Raw genomic sequence first — 18669 nt, forward strand, 5'->3', positions numbered from 1 at the left:
CGTTTTTTACTTGTCGTATTTCACGTCGTGAAAAACGGTCGTGTGTAGGCTTTAACGACGGGGGTAAAAACGTGCATGCTCAGAAGCAAGTTATGAGACGGGAGCGCTCGTTCTAGTAAAACTAGCGTTAATGGAGATAGCACATTCATCACGCTGTAACAGACTGAAAATCACAGACTGAAAAGCGCGAATCGTCTCTCACCAAACTTTTACTAACCCGAAATCAGCAAAAGCAGCCCAAAGGGTGGCGCCATCTGAATGGAATTCCCCTTTATAGTGCCGTCGTACGTGTTGTACGTCACCGCGCTTTGCTCAAGCATTTTTTTTTTTCACGCTTGACAATAACTGCGTCGAGAAAAACGTTGTTTTTTTCTAGGACATTAAAAATGGTCGTGTGTATGCGGCTTGAGTATGTAAAAGCTGTTAAACTGAGGTTTTTCCATTGTTGTTCATCAGCTGTCAGTTTCCAGCGTTCAGAAGAGGTTTTCAATTGCCCCATGTACATGAGTCCTTCAGCAACGTTTATTGGCGTCTTTTTGTGGTCAGAAAAAGGACTCCAGAACGCAATTTTAGGGCGTTCAGAAAACAGCCCATAAACTCCACTGCTGATAAACGTCCACGTGTGCATGGACACATAGGATAACATAGAGGGGAGTTTATGGGCTGTTAAAAATAAATGCCCAAATGGCAGTTTATGAGCGCATGGGTGTGCATAGAGCCTTCGGCAGTGGCAAGTAGTTATGTACAAATACCCCTTTCCTCCGTAAAGCTGACATCTGAGTAATGTTACTTTCCATTCCAGTAATGAGTCTCATTGTTGCAAATTGCAGGAAGATGCACTTAACAGACGGAGACTTGCCCCCTTCAATGTCTGGAAGTTGTGGAGCATGTCTGAATGGTAAATTGTATATCTTCGGAGGATATGATGACAAAGGATACAGCAATCAGGTATATCATTTTATTTAAAATAGAACTATGACCTCATTAAAAATGATGTGTTGTAGTCCCCCTGCAAAGTCCCGCTTATAGATTCTGTCTGTGAATTCTGCCTAATGCAGCTTCTTGTGATGGTGTGGCAACAATGCTGCACTACTTCTGAATCCACAGCTGAGTTGCCACTCTCATGTAGACTGAGCCTGTTTACACCTCAGTGGGATGAAAAGATGTTTTGGGGACACGTCCGTATGCGGATTCAACAGCCTGTAGATGGCCATTCACCATCTTTTGATTGATGGCACTACCTCTGTTGCTGAAACCCTGTCCTCCGCAATGTTGCTGTCCCGCTAAAAATCGCTGGTCGCCAACATTACTAGTAAAAATAAAAATGCCATAAATATATCCCATAGTTTGTGTATGCTATAACTTTTGCGCAAAGCAACTAATATATACGCTTATTGGGATTTATTTTTTATTGTATATGTTGCATATATACTCGTGTGTGTGTGTGTGTGTGTGTGTGTGTGTATACTTGCTTACTGGGCACTTAAACCCCCTCCTGCCCAGACCAATTTTCAGCTTTCAGTCTTTGAATGACAATTGCGCGGCCATACAACACTGTACCCAAATGAAATTGTTATCATTTTTTTCCCAAAAATAAAGCTTTTGATCACCTCTGCAGTTTTTATGTTTTGTTAATTTTTTTTTAAAAGGACCGATAAAAAAACAAACACAGCCGTTTTTTAAATGTTGTTATAAAATTTTGCAAACCGGTAATTTTTCTCCTTCATTGATGTACGTTGATGAGGCTGCACTGATGGGCGCCATTGTTTGTCACTGATGGCAAAGTAGATTCGTGCTGTATAACTATTATTATTTTTTTTTTTAACCACTTAAGACCCCGGACCTTTAGGCAGCTAGAGGACCTGGCCAGTTTTTGCGTTTCGGCACTGCGTCGCTTTTACTGACAATTGCGCAGTCGTGCGACGTGGCTCCCAAACAAAATTGGCATCCTTTATTTTCCCACAAATAGAGCTTTCTTTTGGTGGTATTTGATCACCTCTGCGTTTTTTTATTTTTTGCGCTATAAAAACAAAAATAGAGCGACAATTTTGAAATAAATTTAATATTTTTACTTTTTGCTATAAAATAATAAAAAATATATATATTTTTCCTCAGTTTAGGCCGATACGTATTTCTTCTACATATTTTTGTAAATATCGCAAAATTTATTAGCGTTTACAAAATACGGTATAGTTTTATTGCAATTTTTTTTTTTTTACTACTAATGGCGACGACCAGCGATTTTTTTTTTTTTTTTTTTTTTTTTTTTTTCGTGACTGCGACAATATGGCGGACACTTCAGACAATTTTGACACATTTTTGGGACCATTGTCATTTTCACAGCAAAAATGCATTTAAAATGCATTGTTTACTGTGAAAATGACAATTGCAGTTTGGGAGTTAACCACAAGGGGGCGCTGAAGGGGTTAAGTGTGACCTAATTTGTGTTTTCTAACTGTAGGGGGGGTGTGGCTGTAGGTGTGACGTCATTGATTGTGTATCCCTATTACAGGGAACACACGATCAATGACGGCGCCACAGTGTAGAATGGGGAAGCTGTGTTTACACACGGCTCTCCCCGTTCTTCATCTCCGGTGACAATCGCGGGACTCCAGCGGCGATCGGGTCCCGCGGTCACGGTGATTTGGTCACGGAGCTTTAAGTGCCCAGCCGGTGGTTGCGGAGGCCGCGCGCTCGAGACCACGGCTGGGCATTTTAAAGAGGACGTACCTGTACATGCTTGTGCCCAAGCCCAGGGGCGGACTGACAACTCATGGGTCCCCGGGCAATAGAAGAGTATGGGGCCCCCTCTGGCTTACAGATGGCCCACCCGCCAGGAGAGTAGTGCAGAGGCGGGCAGCTAAAATCTTGGGATATTCACATTAAAAGCATGTCATTTTCGGACATATCGGGGACAGATCTAAAAAAAACAGATTTTTACATACTGTCCCTGGTTTTACTGAGCCTGGCAACCCGGATGGGGCCCCCTAGTGGCATGGGGCCCTCGGGCAGTGCCCGAGTGACTCAATGGTCAGTCCGCCCCTGGCCCAGCCGTGTTATTCTGCCGACGTATATGTGCAGGAGGCGGTCCTTAAGTGGTTAATTGTGGGTCTTTTTTTGTTTATAGCGCAAAAAAATAAAAACCACAGCGTTCCACCAAAGAAAGCTCTATTTGTGGGGGGGGGGGGGGGAAGGACGTAAACTTTGTTTGGGTACAGCGTCGCACGACCGCGCAATTGTCATTTAAAACAACGCTGTGCCCGTATCGCAAAAATTGCCCTGGTCAGGAATGGGGGTGAAACCTTCTTGGGCTGAAGTGGTTAAGGGGGGTAAATCTTCTGGAGGTCAAGTGGTTAAACTTCTTTTACAGGGTGCCCCTGTTTTAATCCTATACTGAGGTGACATGGTCGCTATAAATTGGAATTTGTATAGAATACCAACATTAGTTTCATTGATTTAGAAATGATTGTCTCTTAAATTGTCTCATTTATTTTCTCTAAAGCTGTATTACATGGACCTGCACTCAGGAATGGAGCGTTCACATGGAAACATGTAAAGAATTTTCCATGGACGGCCACCGACCCCAAGAGACAAACTTTCCTGCTGGGTGTACAGAGATTGGTAAGTGAGGAACACTATAAAATATATTTGTGTGATATCATACTACAGTTTTTGGTTCAGTGCTGACAAACCTAATCACCCGCTTGTTCCTTTAGGCCCCTTTCCACACTTGTACAACCTGAAAGTCGCACGACTTGAGGCAATGCCTGTGTAAATGTAGGTCGTGGACCTCAAGTCGGATCTCACTCAGACCAAAAGTAGTACAGGGACTACTTGAAGTTGCTGCGACTTGAAGTCGCACAGATAGGAACGGTTACCCATTGTAAATCATGGGGTATGACTTGTCATGTGACTTTGCAGTCACAAGTGCATAAGTGTGAAAGAGGCCTTTAATCTCTTGGCAGATTTTAGGCGTAATTACTATTCCTCTACTAGCTGCAGAAACAACATGGGGTCTAGAGTGAGTGCACAAGTGATAGTACTTTAAAACATTACCAGATGATTAATCAATTGCTTTGCAATAGTTGGCAAAGTGCAGCTTTCACTAGAGATGAGCACAACGGAAATGTTTTGTTTGTTTCGATTAGTTTGTTAAAGGGGAACTCCACTTTTGTGGGGAAAAAATAAAAAGCAAATAAAAAAAAAATCATCTGTGCTGCCACCGTATAAGTTTCCCCCTAATAGTAATCTTGTGGGCAGCCCAGTTGGGGAGGTATTTTCACCAAAAGAACGCATGCAAATCCAACTCTATTTTCTTTGGCAACAATCGATCATTAAAGCAGAGTTGCAAACCCCATAAAATGAACTTCCACTTTTTGGAATTCCCCCTCCCCCTCTGGTGTCACATTTGTCACCTTTCGGGGGGAGAGGGAGCAGATACCTGTGTTAATACAGGTATTTTTCTCCCACTTCCTGGCATAGATCACGGCAAGTGATCGCGGGGTGATCTACGCTACATTCCGGTGCCTACTGTGTCCTCCCCCGCTGTCTTCTGGGAGACACACAGGTCCCAGAAGACAGCAGGGACCAGTGAGGACTCGCAGCGCAAGTCGCACATGCGCATTAGGGGAACCAGGAAGTGAAGCCGCACAGATCACTTCCTGATTCCCTTACGAGGATGGCGGCGGCAGCAGCCTAGCGCTGATGCACAGATCAGCTTCGGCTGCCGACATCGGCGGCGCCCTCTGCACAGGTAAGTGTCCATATATTAAAAGTCAGCAGCTGCAGGTATTTGTAGCTGATGGCTTTTTCTTTTTTTTCTTTTTTGCCCCATGATTTTTAACAGCAGCCCTGTTTCTGTAGCACATGACTCTTGTATTCGAAAATCTTATTTGGATCGCTCGTGAAGAGCAAGCATGCAGCCAATGAAGCAGGGCCTCATTCGACCCACTGGGGGCCAGTGCTGCACCATGGTGCAAAGAGTCTGATGAGATGAATATTGCTGCAAAAAGATTTGTATTTTTATTTTAACCAGTGCTGGGCTGGTTATTTAAAAACAAAATAAAGTGGAATTGGGCTTTAGCAGCTGAAGCATCACACGTATATTTTCTTAAAAAGTGAAAATCTCTTTTACCTGCTTTGGTTTATTGTAGGAGTACTTTTATATTAAACCTACCAGCTCCATTACTTTGCATGGGATTGTCACTTGTATGTCTTTTCACTTTACCAACATAACTAATACATTTACTGTTCTGTTTCCAGGTTAATTTATTTTGGAGGCTACGGATGCCGAAGACACAGCGAAATAAGCGATTGCTTTGATGTACATGATGCATCATGGGTAATGTGACAAATTTGGATTTTAAAGCGTTAGTACAGGAAAAAATGTTTTCATTTAAAATAACAAACATTGCATACTTACCTCCACTGTGCAGTTCGTTTGCACAGAGTGCCCCCGATCCACGTCTTCTGGGCCCCTCGGCGGCTGTCTCTGTCCTCCCCGCAATTAGTAACCACAGTCATGCAGGAGCTCGCATTGTGGTCACTAATTGCGGGCGCGCTCCCGTGATACAGCGAGCGGCCATAGCCGCTCGCTGTATCACTCGGCCCCGCCCCTTGGCGCGCCGCTGCTCTCAATCCCATCCGCTCTAGCCAATCAGCGGCCAGGCTGAGCGGCGAAGAGGATCTTGGGACCGCGCAGGGTCAGGTAAGTATAACGGGGGCACTGATTACTGTGAAAATTACAATTGCAGTTTAGGAGTTAACCACTAGGGGGCACTGTAGGGGTTAAGTGTGACCTCATATGTGTTTCTAACTGTAGGGGGGTGGGGCCTTGACATGTGGCATCAGTGATCATCTTTCCCTATATCACAATCACAATGAAGAACGGGGAAGGTGTGTTTACACTCACCTCTCCCCGTTCTTCAGCTCCTGTGACCGATCGCGGGACACACGGCTGGGTTTTAAAGAGACGTACAGGTATGTGCTGTGCTTAGCCGTGCCCTTCTGCTGACGTATATCGGTGTGAAGGGGTCCTTAAGTGGTTATACAAGAAGCCCTCCATACTGCTATGTGATAATGCATGCCCCCAGCAGCCTCAGGCACTCATTATAATCTACTAGCACTACAAAAAATTGTCAGATAATAGCAAATCATTTAAAAAAATCATTCTTTAATACAGTGTGGTTTTATGTGTCGGTGTGTACAGTCCATGTTGTGCTGTCTAATAAACAATAAATCGTAGGCTTTGTGCTGGAGATCTCTCCCTGTCACCCTTTTTTTTGGTGTCAGGTCAGAAGTGATTCATGCTGATAGCAGAGAGGAATGGGGCAGCAGACAGAAATTACACTTATTGCTCTTAATTGAGACAAGTACACACTATAGAGGGATATGCTTTGTTCATATTTCATGTCAGATGTTTACAACCACTTCAAGGTAAGACATTTGTTGAAACAAGATGAACTGCCTGACAGGGTCTCCTTAACGCTCCCCCCAAAAGAGGAAGCTCCGCTTGTTTCCCCCCCACCCCCCCCCCCCTCCTGCCGTATTTGGCACCTTCTGACAGGTACCCATCTCAACTTCCAGGAGGCCTAACCGCGGCACGGTCCCCCGGAAGTTCGGCCCCCCTTCTCCTTCCACCGCCGCCAGGCCAATAGGAAAGCGCAGTCCATTTCGCACAATAGGCAACTGGTTGCTGAATCCGCAAGGCTTCACTGCTGGTTTCCCTTACAAGGAATGGCAGCGGCAGCACATGAGAGCTGAAAAATCGTTCTGGGGTGCCGACATTGCGGATTTTCTGGACAGGTAAGTGTCCTAATATTAAAAGTCAGCAGCTACAGTGTTTGTAGCTGCTGACTTTTGATTTTTGGAGTGGAAGGGGTTAGCTGGAGCTCCTCTTTAAAGTGGAGTTCCACCCTGTTTTTTATTTTCTTCCCAAAAAAAAAAAAATGTATACTCACCAGAAAGGGCGGTTGCTATGCAGAAGTAGCTAGCTTTTCTGCTTCTTCCTCCTCCGCAGTGGATCTTTTGCCTCGTCCTCCGTCGAGCTGTCTTCTGGGAACTGTGTGTGTATCCCAGGAGGCAGCCGCCCATTCATAAAGCAGTAGGAAACGGGCACTGACTGTTTCACTTAGTGAGGATGGAGGTGCCAAGACCGAGCAATTGCCGTCGGGGGGGCCGACATCGCTGGCGAATAGGACAGGTAAGTGTTACAGTGGTACAGTGTTAGTAGCTGCTGACTTTTTTAAAAAAAATCGCGGGTGGAATCTCGCTTTAAGCATGCATTGCATGTTTTGCACATTTTATGAGATATTATATGATGGAATATCAGACAAAATCTTTAGAACAACAAGAATCGATTCCTAATTCTGGCCACTATGGTTTGCAGGAAGAACAGATGTTTTGGGGATGGAACAACGATATCCACGTATTTGACACTCAGAAACAAGCCTGGATACAGCCAGAGGTAAAGGTAAGTGATGGTGGGTTGAGTGTTGCTTTCCTTCCTTCTGAATTATTAATGATCGATAACACAACACATTTGATTATAAAATATATGATGAGCTGCACATTAAGGCCCAGATTCAGAAAGGACTTACGACGGCGCAGCGCCATGTACGCCGTCGTAAGTCCTAATCCGAGCTGTCGTATCTATGCGCCTGATTCTTAGAATCAGTTACGCATAGATATCCATTAGATCCGACAGGCGTAAGTCTCTTACGCCGTCGGATCTTAACTGCATTTTTTTTTTTGACCGCTATGTGGCACTTCCGTCGAATTCCGCGTTGAGTATGCAAATTAGCTAGATACGCAAATTCCCGAACGTACGCGCGGCCAACGCAGTACAGATACAACGTTTACGTTAGGCTTTTCCCGGCGTAAAGTTGCCCCTGCTATATGAGGCGCAGCCAATGTTAAGTATGGCCGTCGTTCCCGCGACAAAATTTGAAATTTTTACGTTGTTTGCATAAGTCGTCCGTGAATGGGGCTAGACGTCATTTACGTTCACGTCGAAACCAATGACGTCCTTGCGGCGTACTTTGGAGCAATGCACACTGGGAAATTCCACGGACGGCGCATGCGCCGTTCCGCAAAAACGTCAATCACGTCAGGTCACAGTAGTTTTACATAAAACACGCCCCCCTGATCCAAATTTGAATTAGGCGGGCTTGCGCCGACCGATATACGCTGCAACTTACGGAGCAAGTGCTTTGAGAATACAGCACTTGCCCGTCTAAATTGCGGAGGCGTAACGTAAAGCGGATACGTTACGCCCGCACAAAATTACGACGCTGGACGAGAATCTGGGCCTAAAGTGGTTGTAAAGTAATTTTCTTAACTTTTACCTACAGGTAAGACTATAATAAGGCTTACCTGTAGGAAAAAAAAAAAGTATCTCCTAAACATTTATGGTTTAGGAGATATTCGCACAAGTGATTTTCAGCTTATGGCCCGGCAGCCACCACACCTTGCCGGAAAGAAGTCTCCCGCGCGCATGCGGGGGAGTGACCACACTCAGCGCTGGAGCCGCGATACCCGGAAGACACGCCGAGGCGAAATGTCAGCTGCCTCGGCGTGGACCGAGAGGGACACCGACGCCTCGTTCTAAGGTAAGTGTTTCATAATGCGCTAGTATGTGGTGAAGATGGAGAAGATGCCACCTCCAGACATTTGTGTCCGCGGTCGCCGGTTCATCGGAACCAGGTGAAAGCGGTATCTGTGGCTGGGCTCGTGGAGTCGTTTCCGGCCCGACTGGGCTAAATATATACTTTTATTCCACAAACAATGTACTTTTAGCTGTTAAAGGCATATACAAGATGGCAAAATTCCCAAAGTAATGAAGGTCCATATATCACCTGCATCCCATTCCCCCTCTTGTTATTGTGTTAATTATGTTAGGTCATGGCATGTAGACAAAAGGTCTGGAGACATCTCCCAGCAGGGGATGTGTAAAGGCCCTTTCACACGTACGGACCGTATGTCCGCATTTTCATCCGTCCGTTGCGGATGAAAACGGGACATACATGGGTCCCAATGTGATAACTGGTGTCAGCGGATGACCATCCGCTGACACCCCTAATTTGTCCGCCTCCGCAAAGATCCGCATTTTCGGACGCAAGAAAACCCTATTTTTCTTCCGTCTGCTGGATCGGATCGGATGAACACGAACATACGGTCCGTGTTCATCCGATCCCCCATAGGGGAGAGCGGGGGAAAGACAGGGCGGTCCCTGCACAGTGTGCGGGGACCGCCCTGTCAGCTGCCAGCTCAGTGGGGATTTTACGGAGGATCCCCGCTGAGCTGTACGGACACACGGAGGCGGATCATTACTGATCCGCCCCGTGTGAAAGGGCCCTAAGGAGGGGCTTGCCTGACTTTCATACCCTGTGTTTCACTTCAGTTCTGTTTCAATTTACAAGTGTTGAGTTCCCATTAGTTCTCCGTGTCCCCTACCCCTCTATGACAAGGCTAAGGGGAGTGTTTCCTAACTAGTGTTTAAAGGTGTATGTTTTGTATTTAATAACAGTTTATGAATAAAGGAATGATGAGCGCAAACTGAAAATCTAAAAGTGAATATAAAGACAGTCCATAGGGGACTGATAACAATCAATAAAGATATGCAGTGAATTCAAAATTAGTGAAATAACCCAAAACTGATAATAATCCAAAAATAAAAGTCCAAATATATAAATCAAAGTTTTGGATAAATCAATCTAGTGTGCCTGTGATAAACAAAACTTCTGCACTTCGGGCATCAATGTGGACAATCTTGATAACTCTTTGCTTAGCCTGCCTCACAGTGCGCTTACCTCCAGACACTAGGTCATGCGTGTCAACGAAATCCTCCCAAAACTGGAACAGAATCCAAACAGTGGGGTAACACGTGTTGCACGGAATCTTCCAGTGCTGAGATAGAATCGAGGGGCGTTCTCTGTATCAAATACCAGTATAGGTCCAGGCGCAGCGAAGTCGACTCCACAGGTTAGCCACAAGGTGTATCAGGAGCAAATGTAAAAATAAAAAGCTCTCATGGTGAAGTATGCAAGCACTTTAAAATTTAATAAAGGTAAAAATGTGCTTACATTGAAAAAACGAATAAACGCCAAACAGCGGCACTTCCGGTGACGGTCAGGGTGTCACGTCACTTCCGGTCAATCTAACCTTATGCATTTCGTCACGACACGTGACTTCATCGGAGTCACGTGTCGTGACGTAATGCATAAGGTTAGATGTGACCGGAAGTGACGTGACACCTGGACGTCCACCGGAAGTGCCGCTGTTTGGCGTTTTATTCGTGGTTTTTCAATGTAAGCACATTTTTACCTTTATTAAATTTTAAAGTGCTTGCATACTTCACCATGAGAGCTTTTTATTTTTACATTTGCTCCTGATACACCTTGTGGCTATCCTGTGAGTCGACTTCGCTGCGCCTGGACCTATACTGGTATTTGATACAGAGAACGCCCCTCGATTCTATCTCAGCACTGGGAAGATTCCGTGCAACACGTGTTACCCACGTTTGGATTCTGTTCCAGTTTTGGGAGGATTTCGTTGACACGCATGACCTAGTGTCTGGAGGTAAGCGCACTGCGAGCCCAGGCTAAGCAAAGAGTTATCAAGAATTGTCCACATTGATCCCGAATGCAGAAGTTTTGTTTATCACTGGCACACTAGATTGATTTATCCAAACTTTGATTTATATATTTGGACTTTTATTTGTGGATTTATTATCAGTTTTGGGTTATTTCACTAATTTTGAATTCACTGCATATCTTTATTGATTGTTATCAGTCCCTATGGACTGTCTTTATATTCATTTTAGATTTTCAGTTTGCCTCATCATTCTTTATTCAGACCTTTATTTGTTGTTAGCACATTTTAGATTTGAGCAGCATTTTGTTTTTCACTGGTCACTTTTAATTTTCACTGTTGGCTAGCGCTTTAGTCACCCACTTGTCAATAAACAGTTTATGCTCTGCATGTTTAACCCTCAACATCTGTGTGGTTTGCCTCGTGATTGGGGGAGGGGGGGGGGGGCGGCTTAAGGACTGGTTATAGCGAGTCTGCTTGCTGCAGGTGCGTTTGGAGAACAGGAGACACAGGTCTGGCGGAGGTGCCCAAGCAGGGGAATCCGAGATCCGTCGCACACCCGAAATCACCAAAAGTAGTGCAGGTGTTCTGTCAAGAAGTGCCCCCCATTGAATAGTGCCTGCGCATGCGCAGATCAGCTGAAGTGATGTGCCAGGGCGCAAGCATACATCGTAGGAGGTATCTTTTGATTGGAGGTACCATTTCACGGGCACAATTGAAACCTATACAAACCACGGGGGGAGACCGTAGTTCTCACATTGTGCCCCACTGTTGCGGGGTGGCTTTACAGTGTGCTGATGGTCCGGTTTCCCCCGCTGTTTGTTTAGGTTTAACTTGTGCCTGTGAAATGGTATCTCCCATCAAGAGATATCTCCTACGATGTGTGCATGCACCATGGTTACGTCAGCACAGCTGATCGGCAAATCAGCAGTTGTGCTATGACGTACAGCGCATTTGCAGTTCGTTCCGGGCACTATTCGATGGGGGGGCACTTCTCGACAGTACACATCCATATGGGATGTCAACTTCAGGCCCAAGTGGGATAATTTTAGATATATAATATATATATATATCGAGTCCATAAATATATATACAACATAACTGCACATAAGTAACAGATTACAAAAACATTCTACTGGGCCAAGTAATAGGAAATCCAAATGTGAGTTTTGAACCCTACGCGTTTCATCATAACTGGCTTCTTCAGTAATGTAAAGGTCATAGTAAAGCTCTCCAGTGGATAGAAATAATTTTTTATAATTTTTTTTTTGCAGAGCGCACCACCACAACCTCGAGCCGCTCATTCTTGTGCCATCCTGGGGAACAAAGGATATGTGTTCGGTGGACGGGTGCTGGTTAGTTCTAAGTTGCGTTTTTAGGATTGCAGTTTATTAGGACTAAGTGCAGCGGATTGTTTGACTGCTCCCTTATCTTTACTTCTAGCAAACACGGATGAATGATCTGCACTTTCTGAACCTGGACACTTGGATATGGTCCGGAGGGTAAGCCAAGTCATCTCTATGACCGTCGGAGGACCCGGGCGCGATGTGATGACGTCACGCCCGGGTACCCGTAAGTAAACAAAGCCGCGATTGCGGCTAGTGAGCAACACTGATCATGAGATCATGAATTTTTTTTCACCGATCTCATGCTTTCCAGCCTGGAGGAGAGATGTGGGGTCTTATTGACCCCGCATCTCTCCAAAAAGAGGACCTGTCACACACATTTCCTATTACAAGGGATGTTTACATTCCTTGTAATAGGAATAAAAGTGATACAAAAATAAAATAAAAATAAAAAAAGTGTTAAAACATAAATAAATAAGTAAAAAAAAAAAAAAAAACAATAAAAAAAAAAATTAAAACGCCCTGTCCCCGGTAGCTCGCGCACTAGAAGCGAACGCACATGTAAGTCCCGCCGACATATGTAAAATGCCGTTTAAACCACATATGTGAGGTATCGCCGCGTGCGATAGAGTGCCAGCAACAATTCTAGCACTAGGTCTCCTCTGTAAATCAAAACTGTTAACCAGTAAAAAATTTCAAAGCGTTGCCTATGGAGATTTTTAAGTACCGAAGTTTGGCGGCCATTCCAATGAGTGTGCGCAATTTTTAAAGCGTGACATGTTAGGTATCTATTTACTCGGTGTAACATAATCTTTCATATTTTACAAAAAAAATGGGCTAACTTTACTGTTTTGTTATTTTTTAACTCATGAAACAATTTTTTTCCCAAAAAAAAGCTTTTGTAAATTTATTGCGCAAAACCGTGCAAGATAAAACGTTGCCAATGACCGTCGTTTTATTCCCTAGGGTGCCTGCTAAAAATATTTATAATGTTGGGGGGTTCTGTCGTAATTTTCTAGCAAAAGAATGATTGATTTGTACATGTAGGAGAGAAGTGCCAGAAGAGGCCTGGTATGGATGGGTGTATAAAAGCCCTAAGTATCCTGTAATTATAAATGTATTAAACTGATTGGAAAAAGTAGTCAACTTTAACAGTATTTTTGGTTGGACTACAGACTCCCCCTTGGTAATAGAGGTATGGAGGGGAAAGGGGAGGGTATTTGTAGTTCAAATCAAGGTGAGTAGCCTAGGGTGACAACGCTGCCTCTCCATACAGTTGCAGTAAGTAAGTGTTGTCACCATCAGGAAGGAAAGAATCTTACTGTGAAGGGTACCAGGTAAAAATAAAATGAAAAAGTAAAAAAAAAAAAAACCTAAGTAAGATGTAATATTTCATTTTTGTTTTTGGGTTTAGATAAAACTAAAGCTCTTTTACACAAAGATTGTGTTTGGTTACAGTTGGATTGTGTGTTCATATAGATATCTTCTGCCCCCCCCCAGGATCCAGATTACAGGGAGACGCCAAGGGGAGATCATGGCACACACTCACACCTATTGGAGAGAACATTATTTCTCTTCGAGGGTCTTAGTGCTGAAAGTGTTCCTCTAAGTGAGTAAAAGTGGTTTCATTTAAAATAATAATCATAAATATTCAACTGTGATCGTGTTTCTCCGAATGATAACATGAAGGCCATTTTTGACAGTCTTTTGCTTTTCCCATGTTGTTTTGCAGGTGACGGATGGATTTATAGTCTCTCTACTAGGAATGGAAGCAGTTGACAGCATTTTAGATAAGGATCAACCAAGGTACATCACACCAAGCCAAGAGAAAATGCTAAGTAAATGTTGCTTTAATTGAAGTGCCCCTTCAGTATTCCAAAATCAGAACCATAATCCCCCCTCCACCAAATGAATTGGACCAGTGCACAAAGAAAGATCCTAAAGTCCTTGGATGAGCGAGTTTGTGTTGGAGAAACTTCACTGGCGTGCACAGAGTCCTGACCTCAACCCGATAGAATAGACACACCTTTGGGATGATTGGTGCAGAGACTGCGAGCCAGGCCTTCTCGTCCAACATCAGCGCCTGACCTTACAATGAGTTTCTGGAAGAATGGTCAAACATTTCCATAGACACACTCCTAAACCTTGTGGACCAGCCTTCCCAGAAGAGCTGAAGCTGTTATAGGATGGGCCAACTCCGTATTGAACTTTACGGACTAATAGCCAGATTCAGCAAGACTGGGCATAACTTTGATGCGGCGTAGCGTATCGCATATACGCACGCCGCCGTAAGTCAGAGAGGCAAGTGCTGTATTCACAAAGCACTTACCTCCTAAGTTACGGCGGCATAGCGTAATGGGCCCGGCCTAAGGCGCGCCTAATTCAAATGTGGAACAGGGGGGCGTGTTTTATGTAAATGACTGGTGACTTGACGTTTTTTACGAACGGCGCATGCGCCGTTCGTGAAAGAATCCCAGTGCGCATGCGTCGGATAGAATGCCTAAGATCCCTCGAACATTGCCTACGATGTGACGTAACTTATGCAGAGCCCTATTCGCGTACGACTTGCGCAAACGACGTAAAAAGATAGGCCTGTTCCGACGTCCATACCTTGCATGGGCTGCGCCACCTAGGGAGCAGCTTTATCTTTACGCCGGCGTAACTAATTGCGACGGGCGTACGTACGTACGTTCGTGAATCGGCGTATCTTGCTCATTTGCATATTCGAGGCAGAAGACAACGGAAGCGCCACCTAGCGGCCAGCCTAAATTTGCACCCTAAGATACGACGGCATAGGAGACTTACGCCGCTCGTATCTTAGCCTAATTTAAGCGTATCTGGTTTCCAGAATACGCTTAAATTTACGACGGCGTAGATTCAGAGTTACGACGGCGTATCTACTGATTACGCCGGTGTAACCCTACATGAATCTAGCTATAAACTGGGATGCTATAAAGGTTCATGTGCATGTAAAGGCAGGTGTCCCAATACTTTTGAAAATATAGTCTATATTGTATGACTTCAGTTATGATCTGTATTCAGTAACCTGCTTTGTTGGAATATTCAGGTTGAGGTGCTAAGTCAGAGCAAAAGTTTAGGGAATTCTAGGAGGGAAAGAGCTAGACCAAGGGGTAGGCAACCCAAAAGAGGTGGAGATCTACCTGAACAACAAGGGAGAAGTCAAAGATCATCGCACACAGTGTCGCCTCCTCACACCTGATTGAAAACCTCCTAATTGCCGTACGACAGCATCGCAATTGTGTGCATTGCATGGCAATCATGGCAACATATCGCCTCCTCACCAGCTATCAAACACACTTGGATCGCTTTTCAGAGAGCAGCAGTGCCTGTTGTACTTGTGAATGAGCCCTTGCATACGCCAGGGGCACCCTTAGGGGCTCGTTCACACAAAGTTGGGGGGGGGGGGGGGTGGTAGAAAAAACCTTTCAGAAACTGCACCAACCCCATATGATAAAAGTCTATAGCTTAGGTGCAAAGCATCGCCAGATCTATTTTCAAGGGCCCGGGTGAGGAAGGACTGGGCTTGGGACCATTTCATGATAACACAATTTTACTGACTTCTAAAGAAGCTTATATCAAAAGTCACATACACATTGTAACTGGTCACTGGTTACTGTCATAATACCTTATGTGTGCCATGCCATGCCATGTGATGCCAATGTGCCATGCCAACCTCCCTTAGCAACTGCTGTGCTGGGGGCTGGCTCTCCTGCCTTTAGAGGCTATTGGTTGTAGCACATCTGTGATTATTGCTTTGTTTTGGTAAATAAAAGCTGTGTGGAATTCTTAAATTGTGTACTTTGTATGTTTATAGACTCTGGCATACGGCCTGTCTGGGCAAAAGACGGTGAAGTCATGGTTGTTTGGTGGCAGCAAGGATGACCTCCTCTCCTTGGATACTGTAAGTAAAGAATATATCGTATATACTCGAGTATAAGCCAAGTTTTTCAGCCCTTTTTTTTTAGGGCTGAAAATACACCCCTCGGCTTATACTCGAGTCAGTGTACCTGAAGGGCTGCAAGCGTCCATTGTTTAAAAGTCACGGCTTCCCCCTGGTCCCTTCCGTGATGGGCGTTTCCCAGCAGACACTGTGTTTAGTGTTCCGCCTATCACAGATGTCCTCTCATGCTTGGACTCGGTTTCCCAGCAGACACTGTGTTTAGTGTTCCGCCTATCACAGATGTCCTCTCATCCTTGAACTTGGTTTCCCAGCAGACACTGTGTTTAGTGTTCCGCCTATCACAGATGTCCTCTCATCCTTGAACTTGGTTTCCCAGCAGACACTGTGTTTAGTGTTCCGCCTATCACAGATGTCCTCTCATCCTTGGACTCGGTTTCCAGCAGACACTGTGTTTAGTGTTCCGCTATCACGGACGTTCTCTTGTCCGAGGATGAAAAGACATCCGTGATTGGCGGAACACTGAACACAGTGTCTGGGAAACTGAGTCCAAGGATGAGAAGACGCCAGTTATAGGCTGCTGGGAAACGCCCATCACGGAACGGGACCAGGAGGAGGCCGCGACTTTTTAACAATGAATGGACGTCCGCAGCCTGTCAAGAATTTCAGGTGCACTGACTCGGGCAGAGGGAGGCTGCAATGGCCACAGTGAGGTGGCAATGGCCACAGTGAGGTGGCAATGGGCACAGTGAGGTGGCAATGGGCACAGAGAGGTGGCAATGGGCACAGAGAGGTTGCAATGGGCACAGAGAGGTTGGAATGGGCACATTTAGGGGTGCAAATGAGCACAGTGAGGTGTGCAAATGGACATTGTTGACCCTCTTTTCCGCTTACAGTAGCTGCTGCATTCTCACCCTAGGCTTATACTTGAGTCAATAAGTTTTCCCAGTTTTTGGGGTAAAATTGAGTACCTCGGCTTATACTCGGGTCGGCTATACTCGAGTATATACGGTAGTAATAAAAGAATGTCATTATGAATCTCTGATGTGTCAAAGTGAACTCATTTTTAAAATCCCACAGCGGTTCCACTTAGACTCGCACTCGCCATGCCCTCCCCCATTACCCTGTTGCTTTGTTGGAGTCCTCATGAAATACCCAGTGTTTCTAGGCATGAGAGAACATGTGACCTCCTCCCAGGATGCAATGCTTGGGCATGAGTAGCCAATTACCAGGCCCAAATACTGCCATGTGGGGGTGACGTCGGGGTTGACGTAGATATGAGTGGGGGAGGGGTGGCGTTCAAGAGATTTTGTCACTATACCCATTCAAGACATTCTAAAGTTTAGGGATGAGCCCAAGTGTAGAGATCATAGTTCGAAGTCACTTGAGTGAGCCCACCAGGATCTGTCACTGTACTGGGTCAATTATAAGTGGCCAGTAATTCCTGAGCATATCAATGCCCATTGCATATGTGCGCTTGCTGGGTGGGAAATTTCCCCGATTTGCAGATGATTGGTCTAATACAAGGAACAGCTTTCTGGTGGGCTCGCTCTGGTTGGTTTGGACTAGGACATAGGGCTCACCCCTACTAAAGATGAACTCCAGATTAATGCGGCCTTAATGGTGCAACTGGTGGTCCATGGTGAGCGGTAGCATGGCTTTCCCCCTTTCCAGCTGTGCTCTCCCCCTTCTTGGGCATCTGGCAGGGTTCTGTGGGTCAGAGGAGCTGGCTCCCTGCTCTGTCCTTATTCCAAGATGGCGGCACTTCCGGCAGGGCAGAGTGCTGTTTCCAGGGCAACCAGAAGCTCTGTACAAAAATGGTGTAATGAAGGTAATCCAGGTCTGGATCCAGCGATATTCTTGTGGTGCTCCGGGGGGGATGGGGCTGTGCTGCACAGTGAAGGATCCTTTCGATCGCCCTCCCTTTCCTCTTCTTTTGTCCATTCACCAAAAGCCATGTATTCTTTTTCACAAAAAGCAAAGCCTTCTGTGAAATGAAAAGGTTGATTCTTATCATTTACCAATTTACTTCTGTTTAACCATCCTGTTGGAAAATTTCTGCTTGATCAGCACCTGTGTATATTCCTGGCAATCGGCAGGTGCCAGCAGACATCCATTGGCTGGCACCCACTGATCGGCTTCTGCTTTGATTATTCTAGGGGGAAGTGTAGAATCATATATGCGACCATGTGCAGAATGGCTGTAAATCTGCTATAGGACGGTCATTAAGTGGTTAAAGAGAAGCTGTAAAGCACAACCATTGTGTAGCACTGCTAAGCAGGAAGAAAAAAAAAAATATGACTGCCCCTGTATACATACATACACTACATTACCAAAAGTATTGTAACTCCTGCCTTTACACACACATGAACTTTAATGGCATCCCAGTCTTAGTCCGTAGGGTTCAATATTGAGTTGGCCCACCCTTTGCAGCTATAACAGCTTCAACTCTTCTGGGAAGGCTGTCCACAAGGTTTAGGAGTGTGTCTATGGGAATGTTCGACTATTCTTCCAGTAGTGCATTTGTGATATCAGGCACTGATGTTAGACGAGAAGGCCTGGCTCGCAGTCTCCACTCAAATTCTTTCCAAAGGTGTTCTTTTGGGTTGAGGTCAGGACTCTGTGCAGGCCCCTCAAGTTCCTCCACCCCAAACTCGCTCATCTGTGTTTTTATGGACCTTGCTTTGTGTACTGGTCCAAATAATTTGGTGGAGGGGGGATTATGGTGTGGGGTTGTTTTTCAGGGGTTGGGCTTGGCCCCTTAGTTCCAGTGAAGGGAACTCTTAAGGCGTCAGCATTCCAAGACATTTTGGA

At 45.2% G+C, this 18669-nt stretch overlaps 1 protein-coding gene across 1 annotated transcript in view; it reads left to right on the top strand.

Moving 5' to 3' along the window:
- The window catches only part of KLHDC1 (kelch domain containing 1), a 27858-nt gene that overhangs the window by 5978 nt on the left and 3211 nt on the right, over positions 1–18669 (top strand). Inside the window, 15 exon segments of the mRNA XM_040333203.1 lie at positions 831–948; positions 3503–3526; positions 3529–3561; positions 3563–3621; positions 5263–5341; positions 7388–7471; positions 11865–11945; positions 12034–12092; positions 13437–13454; positions 13456–13500; positions 13502–13545; positions 13669–13721; positions 13723–13742; positions 15772–15805; positions 15808–15858. Of these exon segments, the coding sequence (XP_040189137.1) occupies positions 831–948; positions 3503–3526; positions 3529–3561; positions 3563–3621; positions 5263–5341; positions 7388–7471; positions 11865–11945; positions 12034–12092; positions 13437–13454; positions 13456–13500; positions 13502–13545; positions 13669–13721; positions 13723–13742; positions 15772–15805; positions 15808–15858 (802 nt within the window).

This window comes from Rana temporaria, chromosome 13 (genome assembly GCF_905171775.1).
Source record: "Rana temporaria chromosome 13, aRanTem1.1, whole genome shotgun sequence".
NCBI classification, from domain to species: domain Eukaryota; kingdom Metazoa; phylum Chordata; class Amphibia; order Anura; family Ranidae; genus Rana; species Rana temporaria.